Raw genomic sequence first — 27,163 nt, 5'->3', positions numbered from 1 at the left:
TGGAGAAAGCCATGAGCGTCTCTCTCGCAAAATAAGTATAGGTATAAGTATATATACTCTTTTGATCCCGTGAGGGAAATTTGGTCTCTGCATTTATCCCAACACAGTGAGGTGAAGCACACACTACCTGCAACAACAGCGGGAAAAAGATGGGGACTAAACGTGTATTATGAATATAATCAGTGGGAGCCCTGTGCTTGTTTCTCTGCAACAAGAAGCTTCTATCTGGGGGTGATAGAAGACAGTGACACCCTCAGTGTGTTTGAAATGTCCAGTCGATTGCGCAATTTGGTCATAGTTGCAGTCATTGCCGAAAACCCGGCCTCGCATAGATACGTGGTGGGAAACGTTTTCAGCGCTTTTACGGCTATCTCGGGATATTCTGCTTTGGTTTTGATCCAAAAACCCGCCAGAGAGGTTTCCTTATACACACTCTTAAGACCACCGTCATTTGCAATTTCGATCAACTGCTCTTCCTCCTGCGCTGACAAGTTAGGACTATTCGGGATATTGACAAATGGGTTGCGGACCCACTCATTGGTTTGCCAAAACCCCCACTACTGTTTGGAACATATCAAATACACCCCGGTCCACTCGTCGTCCCCACAAATCAAGCTTGGCTTTAAATGCAGCGACTTTATCTGCCAGTTTAAAGACAGTCGTCCTTCTCCCCTGGAGTGACAGGTTGAGGTCATTAAGCAACCCGAATATGTCACACAGGTAATCCTCATCACTAAAATGTGCAGCTAACGGTGACTTTTTTCTGTAAGAAATCTCTGCAGCGGCTCTCGCAACTCAAACACCCTGGCCAGTGACCTGCTAAAGATGCTTGTTTTTTGTTGTTCATTCTAGCAGTTTAGCTAACTTCGTGTGACACTACCGTTCGCCAAGAACTGATCAAGTGAAGTGAGCTGACCTGAGGCTGCGCAGCGCTGAAGGCAATTACTGTATGTAAAAGTGTTGAAGGCGGGCAGACAGACGTAAGAAAATAGACCTTGCATAATGCAAACATGCGTGCAATCAAACAACTGCATATAGGCCTATGCCATGTAAAAACGTGACATTATTGCGAATTAAATTTAGTTTAGTTTGCATGCATTTTTTTTTTAAACTCATGTCGTAGGCTACGGCCCGGTTAGGAATGTCCTGCGGCCCGGTACCGGGCCGCGGCCCGGTGGTTGGGGACCGCTGGCTTGGAGCATTTTACCTGAACTGAACATAGTTAATGGAGATATGGACTAGGCTATTTCTGTTTGTTTTGCACTTAATTGAAATGTGCTATAGGCTGAGGCTACATTTTGCACATGCAATTGTGCATATTTCTCAATATGAAATGTCCTTATTTTCAACTGAACTCAAAGATAATGAATATATGGAGTATTTATTTGTTTGTAATGCCATTTATAATGTGTGTACATTTTGTGCATGCACTTTTGTAGCATTTATTTCAGTTTATTCAACTATATTTCTGAAGAAAACATTGGCCTCATTTATCAACCAAGTGTAGAAACCAGTGCAGATCTGAGTGCAGGAATCTTCAATTCTAGTGTAAGACTGAATGTGTGTTGGTAAATGTAGTGGCTGAAAAGAAACGTAATTAAAATACCACACCCTTGCATGGGCTCCATTTAGAGGCCTAGCCCCTAGAAATTACACTAGAAAAGTCAAGATCAAGAAAGCCGGGAAACTATAGCGATTTAAGTGTAATACACTTTATTTTTTGCAGAGAGAATGCATCATACTACAAATACATTAATTACAAAACCATATGACACCTGGCATTTGCCCCTTGAAAAAAATTTTTTTTGACTGTTGTGCTTTCCAAAGCAAAAGTAATTCTCTCCACATATGATGCTAAGCCATCAAATATGTCAACATAACAGACTAGTACATTACAGAAAGTAGGCTACAAATATGCAGGAAAAGTCTTAGGTCCAAGATATTCCATGAATTCTACCCTTCAACTTTCTAATCCTCTGCCGATTTACTGCTGCACCGTAGGGGTTGGCATATCGATCCAAATATCGATAGTATCGATACCAACATTGGTATCAGTATCGGATCGATACCAGCGAACCATTATATTATATTTGTACTATATTTGTGTGTGTGTGTGTGTGTGTGTGTGACAGGTTGAATGAGGAGGCCAGGAAGATGATTGCTGATCTCGGCAGCAGTAGTGTGTCCACATTAGGCTTCAGGGACAATTGGATATTTGTTGGAGGGAAGGGCATCAAGACAAAGAGTCCCTTCGAACAGGTAATTCCCATATCTCCACCATCTCTCTCTCTCTCTCTCTCTCTCTCTCTCCCTCCCCCCCCCCTCTCTCTCTCCAAACATTCACTTGGGATCAATTAGGATAACTTCACATCTGCACACCTGCCCCCTACACTGCAAAAAAGAATCTCACATTACAAAAACAAGGAAGTTTATCTGCCAGTGGACTAAGTAATTTTATCTTAATTTAAATTTACTAACTCCACTGGCAGATAAATTTACTAGTTTTTATGTCTTCATTTAATAAGATTGACTTATTTAAGTCAAATAATCTTACAAGAAAGCTCAAAGTAAGTATCTTTATACTAAAAACAATACTAACTAGATTTTTTATCTTAATATAAGATTATAACACTTGGTAAGATATCATTTTATTGCAGTGTAAGTGTTTTGGTTGGTTCACTGGGATTTGCACAACGCTGAAAAAGGCACAAATTGTTTACTAGCACACTGCTTCATGAAAACTTCTTAGTTGCTCATATGACTCGTATGGCGCTTTTGGCATGTGGTGGCACCCTAACACCATGTCCTAACTGCATGTGACGTGAACGAGCATCAGCGACAGTCTGATTACTTTGTTTTGAAGTAGAATGTCCTAACTGGATACGAGCCAATAACTGCTGTGCAGGTCGCTAATGTGCAACATCTTGACCAGAACCTAAAATAACTGTTGTTATTATGACCACCGCACAGCGAAGCGGCGGTCATATAGGTTTAGTCAGAATGTTTTTTTTTTTTTTTTTTTTTTTTTTTTCTCGCATGCCCAAATTTCCGTCAATGAGTCCCGGGACACTGAAAGACCGGGGTACACGAAACTTGGTGGGCATGTAACCCTACATGGATAGCATGGAACCATCGTTTTTGATCTGTAGCCCCCCCGCTGGACTGGACCCCCCGAAAGGAGGGTAGGGCAGACACAGTTTTCTGTGAATATCTCGAAAACCGTAGGGTTTAGTAGGACCATTTTTTTTTGTATGTTGATCTCAAGGGGCCATGTCAACCCATTCCATAACCACTCATTTCATGTATAGCGCCACCTAGTTAAACACAAAAAAGTAAAAATGAGGTGTTGTAATCACAGGTATCTGTGACCTAACATAGTCAAAACTGCACGAAATTGGAAGTGTAGGATCATTATGACACCCTCTGTATGCACGCCAAGTTTTGTGGAATTCCGTTCATGGGGGGCCACACAATAAATTAATTTATGTTACTATACACCAACTGGCCTGTAGGTGGCCGGAGACAGTTTTCTGTGAATATCTCGAGAACCGTAGGGCCTAGGAGGTCCACCTTTTTTATGTATGTTGGTCTTTAGGGGGCATGTCAACCCATCCCATTACCACTTATTTCATGTATAGCGCCACCTAGTTAAAAATTAAAAAGCAAAAAATTAGGTGTTTTCATCACAATATCTCTGGCTGACAAGGTCAAAACTGCACGAAATTAAAAGTGTAGGATCATTATGACACCCTCCGAATGCATGCCATGGGGGGCCTTACAATAAAATCATTTATGTGTTCATTTAGTGACGTACACCAACACGGATTTCCGGGACACTGAAAGACCAGGATACACAAAACTTGGTGGGCATGTACCCCCACATGGATAGCATGGAACCGTCATTTTTCGTTTTGATCTGTAGCCCCCCCCGCTGGACTGGACCCCCCGAAAGGAGGGTAGGGCAGACACAGTTCTCTGTGAATATCTTGAGAACTGTAGGGCCTAGGATGACCATTTTTTTCCGTATGTTTGCCTCCAGGGGTCATGTTAACCCATTTCACCAGATACACACACACACACACACACACACACATACATTCACAGTAATCATACGTATGACACATACTCACACAGTAGACATATGTACGGGCACATACGCAGGCACACACGCACACCCACACACACACACACACTCACACACACACACACCCACACACATAACATAAACATAACACAAACAATCAAGAATTTCTCATAATTATGAACAGGCAAGATGGAGGTGGGGTTGTATAAAATTCATTTTACATGTGAAATCTATGAACTAATCATGTTTTGGTACTTGTTGTCTAGCAGATACCAGTGAGAATTGAGTGTGGATAATGCAATTTAGTGAGAGTTAGAATCATATAGGCCTTTCAGCGTGATTTCTTTTTGTGGAAAAAATGTGCTGGACTGGGCGGCGGTCATATTTTGTACCGCTCTGCGGTACATCTAGTTTTCTTTCTGTTACTTACTTTTTTCTGCTATATTGAATGAGAAGAGGCTCATTGAGGACAGGGAGCATTCAATGCTATGCGATATTCGAACACTTGCATGCAGTTGAGGCAAGCTGTAAGACGGTCACTCTGTGTTTTTGTCCCCAGCACATCAAGAACAAAGCAGAGACCAACAAGTACGAAGGCTGGCCAGAGGTGCTGGAGATGGAGGGATGCATCCCACAGAGACAAGACTGAGCTAAACCTCCATCCCCTTTTAAACACACACACACACACCACTGAAATCTACCTTACCCATTCACCACTACCACCACGTAACCTAACACACACACACACATTCCTTTGGTTGATGCCTTGACCATTTGGTGATTTTGTAGCATTTGATATATAAATATCTAAGTAATTTATTGAACCGAGTAATGTAAAAAAAGGGAGAGAAATCATTGCTGGTATATTGCTGTATAAACCCCTCCTCTTTTACTTGTATTCCCCAAATATAAATGTGAAAGATTGATCAGTGGTCTACTGTGGACAGATGTGATGTGTTAATTTAAAATATAGCTAGTCAGTAGCAAAATACTTGATTTTTGCTGTTTTCCAAATTCTTTTTTAGTAGTTTTGAACATGCGTTATACGTAGTGAAAGGGAACAGGCTTAAAGCTTTTGCCAAAGCTGTTAGTAGTGTGAGAGAGTGTGAGAGTGAGAGCGAAAGAGAGAGTGAGTGACTTACCAGGCACAATTAAACTCACCAAGCCATCAAACTCCAAAATGCAGTTAACAAGGTTTGTCATAGTCACTTTAGAGCAATGTGAAAACCTTCCACCCCACCCTCCCAGCAAATGCCCTGGAGCAGTATTGGCCACCCATCAATACAATCCATTTATTCCTGTTTGAGTGGTTTGGGCAAAGTTCCTACCACAACTGTAGTGTCATTTGAAAGCCTTAGGGGTTTAGTGCACAAATAGCAGTTGCAGAATGAAGAGTTGTTTTCTAGAACCTTTTTTTTTTTTTTAGTTTTTCAGTTATTCAGAAAGGACTTCTTCTGTTTAGAGATCTAAAGGAAAAGCACAAGAACAGATTGTTCAGAATGTCAAATACCATACGCATATAATGTTTGATCCATATTTTTACATTTTGTTGACAATGTCTTTTCATTAAATTAATTATTGTATGTGATTACCATTGATGATTGTCTTAGGAAATTGTTTGTAATTGATTTGGTTAATTTACATTTTAACAACATTCATGTGTTTCAGAAAAGAAAGTGTTTTATTTTTGTAAAGAGAACAGAGAAAAAGTTGTAACTACAAATTGAACCCTCGTTTCAGACATAACTTATCACCTTTGTAGACTTGCACACATAAAATGTATTTTTTCGGTGAATACATAAAGTGTATTCTTTCAGTGCTTGCACCAATCGGTTTAGTGTGCTTAGATCAGTCCAGATAGTCCAGGGGTGGCGAACCTGCGGCTCTTTGCCTCCTCTCGTGCGGCTCGCGGCTGCTCAACTGATGTTCTCACTTCTCCTTGGAGTTTTTTTTTTTTTTTTTAAATAGCCTATTATTTCTGGTAAAAGAAAATGCTTTTCATAAGTTGATAGTACTGCTAATAGTTAGGCTGCAATGTTTAAATTAAAATAATTTTACCGTCATGTTATGGATAGGAATCTAGCCTAAAAAGAAGCAGACTTTGTGTCTTTAACCAGGTGTAATGATACTGTTGCAATCAGGAAAATCCTGATGCTAAGCGTAAATAAAAAGAGGACATTCAAAAGGAGGATTCATCTTTTTGTAGGCTAGCATAGCCTTTCTGGTTAATATGTCAACGTAACCTAAATAACACCGTTAAAAAACGTGTTCTACGCTTTAGTTTGGTACTTGGTATGCCAGACTTAACTGTTGCATAAAGCTTCAAACCTAAACATTTCCCAAAGGCACTGACTGACCTTTGCAAGTACAAGGTAAAGGTAGGCTATATAGACGTCAGTCAGAGAAGTAGACTCGTTTTCTTTTTGTGTATTTTCTTTTAAAAAAATGTACTGAACACTAGACGGAACATTTACGGACACATTGGCAGCATATCAGTTGTTACATTGGAGCGTTTCTCATGCTAATAAGTCATTCAGTGAGGGGGAATTTGTGATGTGTGTCAGATTGTTGCTTGCTACTCATTCCTGAAAACGATAATTTGTAGCATCTGCCAAGTGTCTCACTTTAAATGAAAAGAGAATATCTATTTTTGTAGGCCTAAGTCGCTGTTGTAGTGTGGGCATCTTTTTTTTGTTGTGCGGCTCTTTTGAGTTGTGTGGAATTTTTTTTGGCTCTTCATGCTGACCCCTGAGATAGTCAGTCGAGAACTGTGTGTGTGTGTGTGTGTTAGATATGACATTCCCTATTCACCATTCACTGAACTGTGTACAACCAATTACAAGAAATCTCACTATTCAGGATGCTAAACATTCAGGTCAAACCCTGATGTGGAGTCACTGTCGAATTCTTAGCTTTCCAGACTCATTAACACGTCTCCCCTATATAATGTGAACTGGTCTGACTGTAAAAGGTCATACTCACATACCTCTACAATTAGGGATGAGAGCCTTAACCTTCCCAACAATGCAGTGTGTTGACAACTTAAGCTTGTGTCTTATAGTTTGATCTTTGATACCTACTTAAAATCTTTTGGGTGCCTGTGTGTGTGTGTGTGTGTGTGTGTGTGGGTGCATGTGGACGTGTATGGCTGAGTCATCTAAAAAGATAGGGACTTAAGGCTGTTTAGCACTACTGTAGTGCAGCACATTGAATTAGTTTTTTTTGTACACTGCGCCACCAAGTGCTTTTATTGTCCTACTCTGATCGCTTTTGCCACGTTGAGGACTGAAGTGCTTCCTTTTTTCTATCATATCTGTCTGCAGCTCTGAAAATGTGCCCACCACCATGTGCCTTGTCCTGTACAAATTCCCGCCTGCTTGTAAATTGTACATACAGTGCTCTTATAATATTCACTGGTGTAGTAGTGATGCCTTGTATAAGTAAACCTGTAATTTGGTGTTCAAATAAAACCAGTTGTCAAGAGACCTGTGGCATTACTTTTGTGGATTTGTGGAATGGAACTGTTGTTTTGTGTAGAAAATGAAAACTGAACTTCTCCCATTGGAGTGTTTAGAGGGACTGCAGTGTAGGTCAGTATGAGGCTTAACCAGACTCAGGGGGAGGCAGTTGGCCTTTGTCTAAGAGGACAACTGGTTTAGTCAGGGGGCCAATTCTGAAAAGGGCTTCCGTTAAGACTTTGCGGACATGTTTTGGTACAAGCTGTCACCCTATTTTTTTAGGTAGAAGACACCCATATAAGATATTAGGGTGGCTGTCAAGCTGATTTTTTTAATTTTTTTTTTTGGTTTCCTGCTCAACACGACATGCCAACAATAAATATTGAATATCTCCACAACCACAAGGACCATATACATAAAAATGGTATCAAATGAAAGCCAACACTCATGGGATGCCTGTTGAAGTGTCAGAATGAACATGTATTGTACAGTGTAAGAGGCAACAGAACTAGAACATGAAAAAAAAACAATCTCCACCTAAAGAGACCAGGCTAGGTGCAGATAATAAATCCCCATGGTAACTTATGAGCCATCTCTTTTGTGAAACCAAGTCAAGGCTAAATTCATCCAGGATAACCTAAAATCCCAGCTTAATCCCTTATCTAGGTTTTGTGAAATACCCCTCAGGTTGAGTGCCGTGGCTGAGTTGAGAGGTGGGGCTATGTTGTCATAAAGTTGCCGGCTTCGCACCTACAGGCGTCTACACGGCGAAATTTAGCCGGCGGTTTCAAAAGTTCCCACTTCGGAAGCCGGTTTCAAAAGCTATCGGTTTCAGTCTCCTAAACTGCCGGCGTCGTGTACATGCAAGGCGTAACCGTTAACAAAACCTCACCGGTTTCACAAAAACCGGCGTCGTGTGCACGGCCCCTAAGGGGAGGCTGTGAAGCTGCGGATCCTTAGTGTGACAGTTTGTTTCATTGGTTGTTTGTTTGATCTGTTTAGGTGCTGAGAGCCGAAAGTGGGAGCAGTTCCTGGTGGTGATGGGTTCCCAACTTTGTGTGCTGTGACATTTGTCTCACTGAGTGTATCACTGCCGTGTGTGTGTGTGACCAAGCACGTGTGATTGGGGTGCCTCCTTCGGATACACATTATTAGCCACTGCCCTCCCACCGGTAAGCCTCAGCCCTCTTCCTGTGTTATGTGTATGTAAATTTACAGTGTAAAAATATATATTTTTTTTTATGGAACCATGTCTCTGTCAGTTCTACGAACCTGAGTGCCTTACTGGGTTAAGGATACTGATCTCTGAATTATATCTTTGGGTGCAAGTCCCATCGTGGCGTAGTCAGCTATTGTGTAAAATCTAAGCCACTTGCCACACTAACATAACTGCTTTCTCACTTCTTTAGGGTTAGGGGTTAGTAACTAGTTTGTACTAGTAATAACTAATAGTCGGATGGCAAAGGTATGTTTTTCCCCATCCAAGCAGTGACACTCAGGTATAGGCAGCCAACAGAAGGCACCCAGGGACCATGTCCATGTGCTCAAAGTCAAGGGAACTCAAAGTCAAGCTGAAGGAGGCTAAGGAGGACTACAGATGGAAGGTGAAACAGTAGTTGCAGGAAAACAACTTGAAGGAGGCATGGGACGGCATGAAGATTATCACTGGCCTGAAGAAGAGCAGCAGCTCTGTGGAGGGGGACCTGGACAGGGCGAACCAGTTGAACCACTTCTACAACAGGTTTGACTGCCCTCAGTCAGTCAGTCAACAGCCATCAGACACACAGATCCCAGATGCACCCCTCCCCCTCCCCTCCCTTCCCTTCCCCTTACACCCCCCATCATCACAACAGATCAAGTGAGAGCCCAACTAAAGACACTGCGCATCAATAAAGCAGCGGGGCCTGACAGACTGTGTCCAAGGCTACTCAAGGCCTGTGCTGCTGAACTGGGGGAGCCACTGAAGCACATCTTCAATTTGAGCCTAAATGGCCTTGGACAAGTTCCAACACTGTGGAAGACATCATCTCTCACCCCTGTCCCTAAGAAGCCACACCCTAGTGAGCTTAATGGCTACAGACCACAAAGAAGAAGGATGCGGGGCGATGCGGGGCCTCTAGAATGATTAATCACCACTATGTGGAAACTGTTCTTAGAATTGACTTAGATTAAGTATCTATATATCTATCTATCTATCTATCTATATATCTATCTATCTATCTATCTATCCATCAATCCATCCTGGTCAGGGATGCAAAAGAAGAGTTTACCTTCCCAATACAAAACATGCATGCATGCATGGAATGGCATAATATAATTTTTTAATTTTTTTATTTTAACCTTTATCTTACCAGGAAGGTCCCAGACACAGTGTCTCTTCTGCCAGGGAGTCCTGGTCAAGATGGCAGCAATTATTTAAATTAAAATGTAATCTACAAAACAGGAAATACAATATCATGCCAAATAATCTGAAATGGCAAAACTCAATAATAATGATGTGATGAGTATTCTTGCACCAAACTGCACAGGCACACCCACATGCCCCACTGTAAAATATTCCACTTTTTCGACATCAACACTGCCTGGTACTGCACTGACTTCCACTTTCCTTGCATCCACATATTGTCAGCTCCAAGCACCTGGCCTGTACAGGCTCTTTGGTTAAAAGCTGGAGGACAAGCATTCCATCCTTCATGTGCCAACCACAACTGGTTGGTGAGGGCAACTGGATGGGTCACTAGTGACTGTTTCCAAACCTTTGTTTGATAGTGGGCCCTCATGAGGTGCAGAGACAAAGCATCCTGAGTTGGTGGCAAAGTATTCACTTTGGCTTTCACTTTCCAAAACAGGGCACAGCGAACATCATGGATTTAAGTGCTGGAGTGTGGAAAAGATGAAGGCACTGCTAGAACACTTTCCATGATGTCCCTTTTCCTATTCCAGTGAACTGACTGGAAGTGTCACTACCATTATGAAATGCCAACAGACCATCCAAGTCAAGTCAAGTCAAGTTTATTTATATAGCGCATTTCATACACAGAGGTCATTCAATGTGCTTTACATAAACAAAACCAAACAATAATAACAAATAAAAGCATAGAAAGGCAATATAGTCAAAGAATAGTTAAAAGGTAAAGATCACAATAAAAAGAAAACATAAAACACAAGGTAAAATAATTTAAAAATAAAGAATAATTAGTAAGCAAAAACAAAGTCAAAAGTAGTAAAAAAGTAATAAAAGACAAGGTAGAACTAGATGTACCGCATAGCGGTACAAAATATGACCGCCGCTCAGTCCTGTACATCCGTTCCACGAAAAGAAATCACACTTCAATTTGTCTCCATATTTTACTCCATCCCCCACTCTTGAAACTTTTGTGTATGCTTGTTTGGCATGCCTGAGTGTGTGTGTGCGGCTGCACAGAAAGTAGCCTACTGGTGCTGAAAAGGTGAATAGATTGTAGACAAGGGCGTAGGTTTGGTCTGAGCTTTGGTGGGGACACTACCCACTACCCCCCCCCCCCCCCCCCCTAATATATAAAATGATTAAAATGTGCTACTGTCCAACTTGATCTAACTACACTGTGTAGCCTACATAATCTGATTTTAATATGTAGGCTACAGATATGTTTAACATTTATTTTCTATTTGGTCTGTTATGAAATCATGCCCATTTAAGCACAGCTCAGTTTTAAGAAACTTAAATACATGCATGCTTAGCATTTTGTGAAAAGAAATCATTAAGGCTACATTGACAAACATGAGCTGCCTGTATATTCTCTGATTCTAATATTTACAGATATCTACGCGATGTAAGCACAGCTCAGTTTTAAGAAATGCAGCCGAAATGTTGAATTTTGCTATAATTTATTTCAAAACCGGATTACTCTGGAACAGCTAACTATACACGGGAATGCATTACACCTTTGTGTTCGGTAAGGTCTGCTGTTTATTCTGATATATGGTTTGTCATGTGTTGCGTGAAGAGTGTGTAGGCCTACGATATTCCACCGAGACGAATGGATGTGGAGATGGGCGCAGAGAATAATTATTAAATCTCTTGGAAGTTATTTTTCTCGCGGACTGTTTATTACAGCAAACAGTGGCTAGCCAGCACCGTTTAAAAGCTGAGAAAAGGCTCTTTCATGTGACACGTGTGATGAGTAGCCTACTTCTCGAGGAGTTCAACAGAGAAGAATGGGTGAATTTGGACGCGCTTCATGCTTGTAGTGAAGTAAAGATGAAGCGCTGCATGCTGCGCAGGAGACTGCGGCTCACTGGTAGTTATTATAGGTATAAATGCCACCTATAATAATCTATTGATGTCATTGTGGTTGAGATATCTGACATTTTTCTGTTAAAGATTGGCATGGAGACAATGGGACATGGTTGCCTTTGTCAGTGTCCTTATGTGAACTTGCACAGGTCAACTTGCTCATCTTTACTTGCGTACCACTTCACACCAGTGCTTCAGACCAGGGCTGATGCTTCAGCAATAGCCGTCACTGAAAAGCTGTAAGTGTTGTTGAACACAGCTGTTCTCACATTAGCTGATTGCGATAAACATAAACCATTGTTGCCTAATTACCAATTATTCATTACACCTGTGTGTAGTATCTACTTTTTTTGTTTTTTTCACATTAAGTATTTTGCAGTATTTTTAAAATACAAAAATACACACCAATAAAGTATTTTGATACAAAATACAGAGCCATTTCCTTCAACCCAATAAAATACAAATGACAAAATACTATTTTGCATTTGAAACACATATTACATGCTTCAGAAATACTACCCATCCCTGGGAACAGGCAGATTACATCTTTATAGTCGGCCATATGATGACATACTTAGGTTAATACTGTATTTCACCAGTTAGGGCACCAAAATGGCCAGTAGCTGCACTGTGTATTTGCACTGTGGGTTACAATATACAGGTAGTGGGCTCTCTGTTGATTTTAATGAGTAGGCCTAAGCCTAAAGTTACAGCATTTCTATCACAATTGACCAGACTTTGACCTTTTGTCTTCTTTAAACAAAATTCTGGCTATGATTGTTCCTTGTATTGCATCATGAGCCATCACTGCACCTATTGCATTCTACTGTAGCCTTAAGCCTAGCTCAGTCATTATGTTGTACCACATCACCCTCCATTAGAAGTGCAATGAGCTGCATTGAGCATAATAAACAGCATTTAGAATTCCAAATCCATATTTGGTAAAAGTAACTTAAAAGTAATACAATAGTAGTGTAATGCCTTACAATTCAGAGACAGTAATATTATAATGTAATGAATTACTTTGAAATGACAGTAATAAGTAATACATAATATATTACGATTTTGAAGTAACTTGCCCAACACTGATTAAACCACATGTCACTGCTTGACTAAATGAAAAATATATAGGCTACTGAACATGCATGGAGATCGTCATAGAAATCGTGATAGAAATTACGATTTGTGCCAACATGTTGTAGAAACACAACCACATCCTTTAGGCCTATTTGGTGCAAATCTTCTACATTGGTGATAGTCAGCGATTCACATTAACTGTAGGCTATCACCACAAGTGTATACTAAACGTTTTTGCCCAAGTTTGTGTGCCGTCATCATATTTTGCAAAATTAGGCTACCTTCGTTACTAACCTACCAGTTGATACTTTTTACATGCATCGACTTGCGATTGATTGTGCATCTAATGTAACACTCGGTGGAGAGACTTCCACTTTCCAAGTTCCACTTTCACTGTCGTTGTGAGCTAAAAGGCTGCTATATGGGAAATACTTTGAAGTTCCTTTTGAGTCCAAACATGAATAGGTTTTATTTAACCTGTGCTACACTTTTCCACCAAGTTGTGCGAAAATTGTAGGTACCCGGAGTTTTTTTTATGTTGACAGACAAACCGCACTACAGTAGTCTACATGGTGCAGTAAATGGAAGCTCTTCGTAGCGCGTGCAACTTACGTCTATAAAAACAATATATGGAATAAAATTAGACACCTCTACATTTAGTGACTGTACACTCATTGGCCTGTAGATGGCGGTGCACACATATACACATGCACACACACACACAGGCACCCACATACTATCGGTATTAGAACGGCCGATACATAATTACAAATTCAGTAGGATTAAAAGAAAGCCAAAATAAATATTCATCATCATCATCATGGCTGCATTTCCAGTATTGGCGATAAGTAGTCGTTTGTCCACTAGATGGCACATCGTTGCAGTGAGCATAGGCAGTGAGACGTAATTTTGTTGGAAGTTAAAAGTGGGTTGGAAAAAACAATGGACGCTTCCTACAAGGACTAGTTTACGCAGAGAACGTCTAATAAGGATAGGACGATGTTCACATGAAATGTAATTCCCATTTCTTCTTGAAGCCGAAATAAATCTGAGGATGTTTATCGGACATGCTTGGTTTTTACTGCAGGTACGTTAATCTTATAATATCAATAAGGACCTAGGTAATGTTACCTTTAGCGTTGGTTGAGTGATGGAGGCCAATTTGATTGATTGCATTTGTAGAAAACTATAAATGCGGTTATACCAAGCAAATTGATAGCAGCACTATAATTGTATCTTTCGACTGTCATTTGTTGCACGTGCTACAAAAATCATTCTGTGCAATGGAAGATTTACCAACGTTACACCGGTCTGATACAGTTTTGCCTATACATGCGTGAGACTGAGACGCCTGTTTATTTTGTTTTCAGTGCGTGCAGGGTGTGAGAGGGGAATCGATGTGCTTTGATTCCAGCTTGGTAGTTGTAGTCTGTGAAATTAAAAAGCACGTGTGTGTGAAGTATCCAAACAATGACACCTTCATTTCATTATGGCTGCTTTAGCAACACACCTTAAGCTACTGTGTAGTGGGTCCCATTTAGAAGTGGCTACTTCATTCGCGCTTTCCTTGACTCATGGAGCTGCGTGAATTTTATTACAACTTTTCGCCACGAGTTTAAGTCCGCTTGATACTGTAATTGGCGTAAGCCATTGGTTTCCAAAGGAGATTTTATTTGTGTCGCCAGCATAGCCTATTGACAATTTATGTTGTAAATAGGCCTACCTTATAAGCCTACCTGTATCTTAGGAAAGCTAACAGCTTTCTATTAGGATCTAGTTTGTTAGTTACAGTTTTGTCATAACTCCCTGATGCATTTTTGCATTTAGAATAGCCAGAGCGTGGATATCTCAATCGGAAAATTAAACAATATCAGGCACCTATGGACTAGGCTGGGTGAACCCAGCCTGATCTGCCCGCTATTTATTTTTGGATTTCTTAAAAGATTGAGCTTGGTCTGGTGAAGGCCAGACTAGCCATGGACCTCAGTTACACAATGCAAGGGAACATGAATCAGCCTATTAGCACGAACAATAACGGACAACAGCTCTTCAACTTTGGCCCGTTAAAATGTGTATGAACAGTCTAGCGACGCATTTCATCAAGGCCCATTTGGACATGTCAGTTATTTGCACCACTGGTTAGATGTAAAACAGCATTTCGTTTCAGACTACTGTTACTTAATTTGTGCATTAACAATAACGTTTCAGACTACTGTTACTTAATTTGTGCATTGACAATAAAGTATCACATGAACTAAAGATGACTAAAATCTTATGTAGAAGAAGAAACCATCCATCCAAAAAATCCATCCATCCAAAAATGACCTTTGTTTTTGATAGCTGTTGAAAACGGCATGGAACTGACAGAGATTTTTTTGTTTATAAATAAATAAATAAATAACATTATGCTGATACCTTTTGCTTTTCCCAAATACAATGTAGCCTATAGGTGTAAGTGACCTTTCATCAATCCAGTTGCCATGGATGAACTGTGATGAACTGCCCTACTTGTGATTGTTTAGAGATTTTAAAGGTTTTATAACAATGCTACATCTTCTTTGGCTATTCTACAATCTATTCACCTTTTCAGCACCAGTAGGCTACTTTCTGTGCAGCCGCACACACACACTCAGGCATGCCAAACAAGCATACACAAAAGTTTCAAGAGTGTGGGATGGAGTAAAATATGGAGACAAATTGAAGTGTGATTTCTTTTCGCGGAACGGATGTACAGGATTGAGCGGCGGTCATATTTTGTACCGCTATGCGGTACATCTAGTTTGAACTAGATGACTAAACTTATGCATACAGTATGTAGAAGAAGAAACATTCACAAAAATCCATGACATGACCTCTCTTCTTGATAGCTGTTGAAAACTGCATGGAACTGACAGGGATTGTTTTGTTTAATAATAAATAAATAAATAAATACATTATGCTGCTACCTTCTGCTTTTCCCAAATACAATGTAGCCTACAGGTGTACCTTTCATCAGTCCAGTTGCAATGGATGGACTGTGATGAACTGCCCTACTTGTGATTGTTTAGAGATTTTAAAGGTTTTATAACAATGCTACAGATTTTTTGGCCCAGAAACAAATCTATTCACCTTTGCAGCGCCAGTAGGCTACTTTGTGTGCGGAATGTGTGCAAACACACATTCCAAACAAGCATACACAAAAGTTTCAAGAGTGGGGGATGGAGTAGAAGATGGAGACAAATTCATTAATATGATTTATTTTCGCGGAATGGATGTGCAGGACTGAGCGGCGGTCATATTTTGTACCGCTATGCGGTACATCTAGTTTTTTTAAATTATGTATAAATTACTTGTTTGTTTTGTAGCCTCATTTGAATACTTGCAGTAGCATTACACTGATGTTTCTCACGCCATTTCCGGCACTTCTCTCACAAAACAAGTCAGCTGTCAGCATTCAAGTTTTGCATGTTGTGTGTGTTTCCCAGACAGTGCATGCCTCTTCTCTGCAGCCAGTCAGTGTGGAGAATAGCCTAAAGCCTGGAAGTCTAACCCAGTGTTTTTCAACCTTTTTTGTGCCACGGCACACTTTTGACACTTAAAATGTCCCACGGCACACTAACATCCTGTGTGAAGAAAAAATAAACATACCATAGCCTAAAATTTCAAATAACACACAAATATGGTCTTTTTATGGCTTCTAAGACCTGCTCAATAAAACAAGCACCCTCTGTTTCATTTGTAGGTGACTATATCTAATTTAATTGTTGTTATGAACTGGATATGTGATGATTCTGTGAATACTGGATGTGGGGCCCCCGTTGTACAATGCCTGCATACCACAAATAGTGCAATCATACAATCAATGAGAGCATGTGGTTATAAATTCTTTGATGCAACAGCTGCTCTTCTGGACCAGTGAGTGACATTTGGGTAATTTTCTGCAGCACACCTGATGATCTCTCACGGCACACTAGTGTGCCCCGGCACAGTGGTTGAAAAACACTGGTCTAACCCATATCAGCCTGTTTGTATTTGTAGCCTACTTTTAGTACATTTAAGGTGTAAAAGGATAAACATTTACTCAATAAACCATCTTTAACTCCATGTTTTGCCCTGTTTTCTCATAGAAGTATTCAAATCAAATTCAGTATGTCATTTTGTTATTGCAACAGATCAATGAATATCGGCTATCAAACAAAGGTTTCGAAACAGTCATTAGTGAACCATCCACAGTTGCCTAGCCTCGTGAGACCATCCTGATCTCGCAAGCTTCAGGGTTTCACTCGCAGATCAGTCTGGCAACTTTTCGTTAAAGAGAATTTGGAGCAGTTTACCAAACGAACGTCCAATCAGCGTTGGCTTTGAGGCGGGTTGAGGTGTGACGCAACAAACAACATGACGGCATCCACAGATGAGATGAGCATAGCTATCGCGCAAGTTTTATTGAAATTAGAAAGTATTCCTGGGTAAGCTGTGAAGCTATCTCTCAGTCTCAGCCATGCAGCTGGGAGGAATGAACGACACAGACATCCTCCACGGCCGATTCCAGTTCATAATGGAGGAATATACTTTCTTCAGAAGTGTAGGGCCTACCGTGAAAACTTGATGGGAATTGTCGTTGATTAGGTTCATGTCACATACAAATGGTAAGTTAAAACATCTTAACGTTAGTTACGTTACCTAACTTAATTGTATGTTAAATGAAGGCATTAGAAGAACACTTTGTTCATCTAATTGGTTGATTTGGCCCGTCGATAACCAACAAAGGTGGTGATAGACAGATGGTTTATCCAATCAGCTAACCAGTATTTCCGCCCCTTCCCAAAAGTTCTTCAATGAAAAGTTCCCAGATGGATATGCGGAGCAAATCCATCTGGCGGAGTCAGGTTAACAGTTGCCCTCACCAACCAGTTGTTCCATCCTTCATGTGCCAACCACAACTGGTTGGTGAGGGCAACTGTGGATGGTTCACTAATGACTGTTTTGTTTGATAGTGGGCCCTCATGAGGTGCGGAGACAAGGCATCCTGAGTTGGTAGCAAAGTATTCACTTTGGCTTTCACTTTCCAAAACAGGGCACAGCGAACATCATGGATTGAAGTGCTAGTCATTTTTGGATCATACAGTTTGCAGACAATCTGTTCTGCTGAGGATAGAATAGCTGGACTTGGCACTTCATCCTCACCAAAGTTGTGGAGAAGATGAAGGCACTGCTGGAACACTTTCCATGACGTCCTTGACGCACCCTACCACCCTAATCTCCCCTTATCTATCGGTGCCTTCTAACTAAAAACATAGCGTGATATAAATATAAAAGTATAAAGTTTTGTTCAGACTGTTGACACCTGCTGTGATCCTCTTCTCTGGATCTGCTGCCTTGTGCGAAATCACAGCTGTGCTGACACAACAGTGCCCCTTGTGGTGTGATACTCTTGTGGTATTTATTGATGATATCATGCTTGCATATTAATTGGATTATATTCCACATTTGCCAAAATTACAGTAGGTAAAACACGGAAGAAGGATAGAAGGATATAAGGAAGTTTATTGTCACATGCATATAGTTACTGGAAGTAAGAAATGCAGTGAAATTATGTCTGGTGTCAGCCTATTTGTGCATTAATGGGGGTAAAAAGTGCAGTAGAAGAGGGGTTTAGTAGATTAAGTGTCAAGGGCTGCATAAGAAAGGTGGGGGAGGATTGGGATGGGGGGGGGGCACCAACAAGGAGCACCCAAGAGCAACAGGGGCAAGGAAAAACTCCCTTACCAAGAAAGAAACCTTGGGCAGATCCACGGCTCAAGGGGCTAACCCAACTGCCAGGGGTCTTGGTGTGTGTGTTGGGGGGATGACAGGGGAGATGGGATAGTGTGCTGTGTATGTGGCGAGAGGGCAGTGTGCTGTAAGTATGTTGGGGACGTGTGTTGGAGAAGCTTCCTGATGAATGAGGGGGGGGGGCAGTGTACTGCAAGTATGGTGAAGGGACTTACTATTGCAAGCAGAGTACTGTATGTATGATGTATGTGAGTGATGACAGTGAAGATGTGTGTGTGGGCGGGAGGGGAGTGGAGCAGTGACTGTGTGTGTGTGTGTAGTGTGTGTGTGTGGGTAGGTGGGGGCAGTGTGCTGTAAGTATGTAGAGGATGTGTGTTGGAGAAGATCCTGAAGACAATGTGCTGTGTATGTAGGGAGGGGGGGGGCAGTGTGCAGCAAGTATGTAGAGGAGGCTTACTGTAGCAAGCAGTGTGCTGTATGTATGTGAGGTGATGACAGTGATGATGTGAGTGTGTGTGTTTTTTGTGTGTGTGTTGGGGATGGGGGGGGGGGGCAGAAAGGCTAGGCAATCAAGGACATGGGTAGATGGAGGAGAAATCAAAAATAATAAATAAAAAGTTCTATGGAGATGTGCAAAAGTTGGAGAAAATCAGATATATGTGTGTGTGTGTGTGTGTTTTGACGTGTGATGAAATAAGAAAATAAATAAAAGGTCTGTAGCATAGGGTGAGGGATGTAAAAGTGCTAAAAGTCTTGTAGGTGTGTGTGTGTGTGTGTTGGGGGGACATGAGTGCTGAGGAGTGAATGAGTGCAAAGTCAGTATAGTGTGAGTTCAGAGATTGGGAAATGTTTGAGAGTGCTGAGGAGTGAATGTGTGCAAAGTCAGTATAGTGTGAGTTCAGAGTTCGGATGGCCTGGGGATAAAAACTTCTCCTGAGTCTCTCAGTTCTGGCTTTGTGACTACATAGGCGTCTTCTTGATTTCAGCGGTACGAATAACCCATTGTTAGGATGAGAAGAGTCCTTCAGAATCTTTCGGGCTCTTAGGAGTACTCTTCTGGAATAGATATCTTGTAGAGCAGGGAGTTGAGTTCTTATAGTACGTTCAGCTGAGCGCACTACTCTCTGCAGAGTACTACAATCAAATGTATGCAGCAATTTGTCACTTTTGATAATATATTATTTAAAATAGTTTTTATTAGTGTTTTTTTCTTTTTAAAGCAACAACTTAACAACAAAATCTATTTTAGATAGTAAGCTTGATAGACTTAAAGCCACACTGTGTATCGTTGCTTTAATAAAGGTGTAGGTGGTTTATGTAAACACCTCTTGTATGTTGGCTTTGGTCTGAATCCAGTGCCTGAAGACATAAGGATGTGAAGAATGTTTTCTCTCGTAACGGATGGCTAAATTTGAGTTCTCTAATGTGATCTCCAATGACCAGTTACAAGCTTTCTCATCCGTGTTACTCATTTGTGTCTGTGTTGGTTTCAACGTAGTAATAGCTTAATGGGGAGGGAAAATATAATGTCATAAAATAATATAATACCTTTAAAATTACCAGATTTGAAATAATGTCTGGAAAATTGCATGATTCACGTGTAAACTGTTGATATTCCAAATAGCAATTCAAAAACTGTTGCTGTTTCGGTATTTTTCCACAGGGTGGCAATATTGCCCATTATTTAAATTTTTACCTGAGCCAACTAAGGCATCAATACTGGCCTACTGTGTGTATCATTACCTGCTACACGATTTAAAAATATATTTGTTTGGCTTATTTGGCCGAAAGGTGGGTAAGGCGGGCAGTTTTCTGTGAATATCTTGAAAACCGTAAGGCCTAGGAGGACTACATTGTTTAGTATGTTGGTCTCAAAGTGTTGTAATCGCAGGTATCTATGGCTGACAGGGTCAAAACTGCACAGAACTGGAGGTAGGATCATTCTGACACCCTCTGAATGCATGCAAAGTTTCATGGAATTCCGTTCATAGGGCAACATACAATAAATTAATATATGTGTACATTTAGTGACAGTACACTACGCATGCACACACACATGCACTCATGAACACACGCAAACAAAGACACATAAAGATACATGCACACACATGCAGGCATACACACACACACACACACACAAACACACACACACACACACCAGGGCTCGAATTATCTTTTTGTCTTTAAGGGGGTCTCTCTATCTCATAAAAAGTTGGCACACCCCGCGCATAGCCTAACAAGGCGATACAATGAAATAGCCTAGGCGCAAGTGGCGCTTTTGCGCAGTACAGTATATGCGCACGGCTTTACCTTGACACACGCACACAACAGACATAGATTTTTCATAGAAATTGATTACTTTTCATTTATTTCAACATATTATTGATTATAATAGTCCATATCTCATTTCAATTTCACAATACAAAGAAATAGACTAAACGATTTAGTCTGTGCCATTCTCAATTTCACAACGTAACTCATTTAAACCAAACCACCCTCTCAGATAGGCTATCCTCAGTGTCAAACACAATAATGCATGTAGTGTAACTTATACACAGGGGAAAAAGCACTAACTGGCAGAAATGAATAAAGCCAGCCAAACTATGTTCTAGTAGGCTAATGTGTTGAACCATGGAAAATGAATAGACAAACAATTTTGGAGTTTGCACTGAGATATTGTCGGGTAGCCATTGAATATTCCGACATCAGAGATTGCTAACAGGTGTTTCAAAATAGCTGGGAACTTTCCGGAGCTCTGAATGGCAGAGGATAGCTAGATCATCAGACAACACAATCATTGTAGGCTGCATTATGGGCCATAATTTATGGCTTTGTCAATCAACATAGAATAGGTGAAGTTCAACAGCAAACAGGACTTTTCAGCACGTATCAAACCACGTAGGCTAGCCCAATGAACGCCTATGCAAATAGACAAAACACTCACATCAAAGCAGGGTGACTTCTTCAGATTTGCGAGTGCTGTCAAATCGATACGGTTTGCTCATATAGTCTAGGGGTGTGGTGGTGAAGTGTCATGCTGCGTTCAAGAGCGTAGTGTAGGTCTACGTCCCGTAGCCTATATTTTAATTTAACGTCTTTAATGGTAAGAGATCGCACAGGGATGGATAATGAGCGGTTGTTTAAGATTAAATTACAATGCCAGACACCTTCAGATATGAGAGACCCCCTCAGGTTTTTGACTTTGTTGCTTTCATGGGAGCCAGTCCTCACTCTATGGGAGCTCAGCTCCCTCTGGCTCCCACATAATTCGAGCCCTGACACACACAAAAACACCCACACACCCACACACGTAGACATGTAGGTATAGGTACGCATGCACACACACACACACACACACACACACACACACACACACACACACACACACACATAAACACAAATACATACACACACATGCAAACACACACACACACACACACATAAACACCCCACCCCCCCACCCAACACACACACACCCCACACCCCCACCCAACACACACACACACACACACAAACACGCACACACACATAAACACACACACACACCCACACACACACACACGTAGACATGTAGGCATAAGTACGCACACACAGACACACACACACATAAACACAAATACATACACACACACATGCAAACACACACATAAACACCCCACCCCCCACCCAACACACACACACACAAACACGCACAAACACACACATGCAGGCAAGCAGGCACACGCGCACACACACACACACACACACACACACACCCCCCATTACCCCCACACACCCACTCACACACACAGGCACGGACACATAAAACACATACACATGCAGGCAAGCAGACTCACACACACACACACACACCCCATTACCCCCACACACATACTCACAAGCGAAAACACACACAGAGAAGCACACATATACACAAAAGCAAAATGCACACATGCACACACTCATTTACATACACAACAGTTTCAAGAGTAGGGGATGAAGTAGGAGATGGAGACAAATTGACAAGCGTGACTTATTTTTGTGGAGAGAATGTGCAGGACTGAGCAGCGGCCATATTTTGTACCGCTTTGCGGTACATCTAGTTTGCCTTGCTTTGGCTACGACCTAATTCTTCAGCTGTTCGTCATTTTTATTTAATCTGGAACACAGAGGATATGAAATAAAATAGAATAGAAACTGGCCCATTCTCTTGAAATGATTAGGCGTCCCTTTGAAATACTGACCTTTTGTGGCTTGTTGTCTGTGTGCAGATGTTACAGTAGTACACACTCAAACCAAACCACCCACTCACTGGAAACTTCCATCTCAGGTTATAACCCAGTCTGTGTGTGGTTACATACAGAAAGTGTGGTTACATACAGAAAGTGTACATTTCGATGAAATGGCACACCGTTATATATGGGTATGACGTCAGAGCATTGAATCTTTGTATCTACCCTTTAATGTTTTCTTATGCATTGGTGAGTTTTTTGCTTCGATGACGTGTTTGGATGGGGGAGCATTTGCTGAGATAGCAGTTAGTTGTGCAAGGGATCCATCCTTGAACTGATGCGTATGTGGGCCACATATACCATAAACTGTCTGCTACTGGGTCTTCAACACAGGCCTTGTAGATGGTAAACAGAGAATGCCACCACCTAAGCTCTAAAGCTTTGACAGTATTTCTCTCTCTAGCTCTCTCTCTCTCACACACACACACAGAGGAATCTTTTCACGTGTAACTGGACAGAAGCCCCGTACAGTGGCTGTTGGCTGCCATTTCTCCAGAGCTCTGACCTTTGGATTTCCCACACCGCCGAAAAAGAGCTTCCTTGTTCTGTCTGAGAACTTTTTTCTTCTTCTTAAGTACAGGGTAAGACGCACTTTCATGTTAAACGCGTCACATTTAGAGCCTGATTTTCTCATGATTCCTAGCATGTGGTTCGCGTGTTCCTCTTAAACTCTGCTCCGAGTCCTCCTGGGCAGCTTGCGTGTCATGCTTTATTGTATGTTTCATAACAAACGCTTAGCGTGTTTGCATATTTTCCCAAAGGGCAGGATCCATGATGATGTGAATGTTTATCCACAGGAGAATGCAGGCTGTTTTCCTGGCTCCTGCGTAATTAAACTTTAATGTATACAATGTATACCAGTCAGGCGAGCCCTTTCATACTGTAATCCTGAAGACAACATTTCAATATCTTTGAAGCCTCCAGGATGAAGGTATACGAACTCATGGGATGCTTTGGGGATAAGACGTACTCTGCTCTAGTTGGGATCAACAGAGTAACTTACGACAGATGTGAACAAACAGATCGTCTTTCTTTCTCTCTTTCTTTCTCTCTGAGAGAAGGAGGGAGTGTATGTGTGTGTGAGAGAGAGAAAGAGTGTTGACATCATGGTGGATATATCCAACATGCTGCTAATAACAGAATTCCCAGCACTCCTCGATCGATCGATCAGACTCACTAAGACATGAAGTTCCCAGCAGACTTCTTCCGCACTCTTCTGACCAAGGCAGGTGATGTCAAAACCATACTCTCAGCTACACAGTTTCACAGTAATCCTCCACCCACCTTCATATTCTCGATGACCCTCACAGGGGTCACAGTCCTGACCTGCAGACTTCCCAAGACGCTGATATCATTGGTCATCCAAGCTATCCTTTGAGTTGCCCCGGCAACAAGGAGGACGTCAGATTGTCTGAGAAGAACAGCTGCATTCTAATTAGGTGGCTAACATGTAAAAACTGTGGGCAGCCGTGGCCTACTGGTTAGCACTCTGGACTTGTAACCGGAGGGTTGCCGGTTCGATCCCCGACCAGTGGGCCGCGGCTGAAGTACCCTTGAGCAAGGCACCTAACCCCTTACTGCTCCCCTAGCGCCGCCGTTGAAGCAGGCAGCTCACTGCGCCGGGATTAGTGTGTGCTTCACTTCACTGTGTGCTGTTTGTGTTTCACTAATTCACCGATTGGGTTAAATGCAGAGACCAAATTTCCCTCACGGGATCAAAAGTATATATACTTATACTTATACTTACTAAAACGACCGAATTGGCTGACAATTCTCCCCCTTTAATCATTGTCTACACTGACATGCACTTCGGTATCTCGTATGAGACCTGTCTTGATTTTGATCATATTCAGGATGTAGTGAACACAGAGAGATCTGTCTAACCAATCCATGATAAATTCTAGTATCCCGGGTTACTGATTACAATGACAATGTTCTCTCATGGTGTTCTCGAGTCTCGACAAAGATTTTAGAGAGCTCCACTCTGCTCCAGAGCTTTATATCTAGGGCTCTGCTCTAATCAGCAATCTGGCATGTATCACTGTAGAATCTGTCAGAAACTCACAGAAATCGGGATAAGGTGTATACAAGCTACAGTATTCCAGTTTCTTTTGGAGTAGGCTAGGCCTTCTCCAGGTAGCATAACTGGATTTCTCACAAAATCTGAAAAATAAAAAATCCAATTATAACCAGGATACTCAAGGTCCATGTAAACACAATCATTGTACTGTATATTTAATGATTATAATATTAATGTTTATTTCACAAAGGCAAAGATGCATTTTTCAGTCTTGTTGGTAAACAAGGAAATAAGAGAAAATAGGATTTCTTCCTGTTTACAAATGTCTTATCATAACATCACTGGCTAACTGAGGGCCTCAGGCATGTTCTGCATAAAATAATTTATAAAATTACATGACGCACATAAAGCCATTCACAAGGTTTAATCTCTCTCTCTCTCTCTCTCTTTCACTCTCTCTCTTTCACTCACTCTCTCTCTCTCACACACAGACACACACTCACTGTTAACTCATGCTGTGTTTTCCCTCACTCTGTCTATTCTGATACCAGTAACAATGGGCCCATTGATCACTTTCCTTATTTATAGCCGCCAGTCTTCAGTGAGGTGGAGGGAGGATTCTAAGGTCTTACAAGTGCAAATATTTTGCCCTCTCACTATCTCTTTCCCCCAGCTGAGCTGACCTGCACATAAAACAGTTATGTGCCAGCTGAGTTCTACTTACCCGTGTGTGTGTGTGTGTGTGTGTGATGTAAACACTCATTACCTCATTGCTTTCGGAAACAAAATATGGTCAGAAAGTCCAGGAAGTTATCAGAAAGAAATGGAAGATACAGTGGCAGTCAGAGGTGGAAAGTAACGAAATACATTTACTCACGTTGCTGTATTGAGTAGTTTTTCTGTGTATTTTGTATTTTTTAAGTAGTTTATAAAATCGGTATTTTAAATTTTACTTGATTACTTTTTGAGTGAAGTATTGTACTTCGCTACGTCAAAAATCCCATCCGTTACTTGAGTAAAAAAAAAAGTTAAGACTAACGAAAACAGAAAGGGAGAGAAAAAAAATTGCGCCCTAAACCACTAGCCTAGTGATAATGATCAGCATGTAGCCTACAACAGGACATGAATCAAGCTGACGCCATGTAGTCTTTCTGAAAGTGATGGAGATGGAGCTGGATCACGAGATGCATCAGATTAGCCTAACCTATGAAAGTGTATTTTCCGCTATTCCAATGGGTTGTCTCAGTTCGTTTTAGCACCAATGATTGCGGAGATATTCAAGCAAACACAATGGGATTTCGTGTTTTGACGTTTGTGCTCACCTTTCTTTGGAAAGAAGTTTATTAGCAGTTGTTTCCAGGGGCATCACTAGACCTTATTCACTGGGGCACGTGCCTTAGTAAAAGTCTCCAGTGCCCCAGTAAAATTCTAGCGCTGCTCTCGCTGGAAACGGCATTCATGAGCGCATCTCCATGCCTGCTTTAGTCATGAATCGAGCCTGTCACTTACCAGCCAATAAAAAAAAAAAAGGAAAAAAGAAAGGGGCCATAATAGCCAATCAGGAAATAGCACCTCTGTAGCTGGGTAAGATTGAAAGCAACAACCAATGAAAATCGTTCACATGATTCTTTCGAGTGTTTCGTTGTACACACACATACACAGTGGAAACTGCTGCACATTCACAACTTGTTTGACAGAAAAAATGACAAGTTGATCGCTGTTAGAGAATGTTGCCACATAATTAGCATCTGTTTTTCAATGCTTAGCGTCATTGTAGCCTAAATTTAGCAACAGTTTACCAGCTTGTGCTCTCTCCCTCACACACACACCATGCGTAGACTGCATGCACACATGCGGACAATTAATAATGATACGTATACTGTAGAGAAAGTCCTGTAAAAGTAGCCTATACTGTTTGTGAAGCTGTCCTACTGTAAAACTAAACATAGCCTTCTGATAAACTATTCAGAGATGGACATCATAAAATTCTTCCTGAACAGAGGCAGAGGTAGAGGAACAGTGAGGAGATGAGGAGGACGAGGGAGGTATGATAATTGCCCACATTAACGGTAACATTAACATTTATGCTGGTAATAGCCAGTGCTGTGATTTTGATCAATGGTTTAATGGCAAACTTAAATAAGTTTGCTTCATTTGCAAATGTAGCCTATAATAATCTACACAGATATTTGCAAATGATCACCAAAAGTCAGTATGAAGGCTTTA

The 27,163-nt window shown here is 41.2% G+C and overlaps 1 protein-coding gene across 5 annotated transcripts in view; it reads left to right on the top strand.

The window, feature by feature from the left end:
• fam3c (FAM3 metabolism regulating signaling molecule C) overlaps positions 1-7,569 on the top strand; it is a 29,274-nt gene extending 21,705 nt beyond the window's left edge. For all 5 annotated transcript variants that reach the window (XM_076296657.1, XM_076296658.1, XM_076296654.1 and 2 more), the window contains 2 exons: positions 2,133-2,259; positions 4,644-7,569. In XM_076296657.1, the coding sequence (XP_076152772.1) occupies positions 2,133-2,259; positions 4,644-4,733 (217 nt within the window). In that variant the 3' untranslated portion in view covers positions 4,734-7,569. The remainder of the gene's footprint in view (positions 1-2,132; positions 2,260-4,643) is intronic.
• The last annotated feature ends 19,594 nt before the right edge of the window (positions 7,570-27,163 follow it).

The sequence above is a fragment of the Alosa pseudoharengus genome, unplaced genomic scaffold, assembly GCF_046254945.1.
Source record: "Alosa pseudoharengus isolate Yale_2024_CS ecotype anadromous, Long Island Sound unplaced genomic scaffold, YU_APseudo_1.1 YU_APseudo_1.1_scf_20, whole genome shotgun sequence".
NCBI lineage: Eukaryota > Metazoa > Chordata > Actinopteri > Clupeiformes > Clupeidae > Alosa > Alosa pseudoharengus.
Note: the sequence above shows the minus strand (reverse complement) of the source record. Positions and strands in the feature narration are given on the sequence as shown.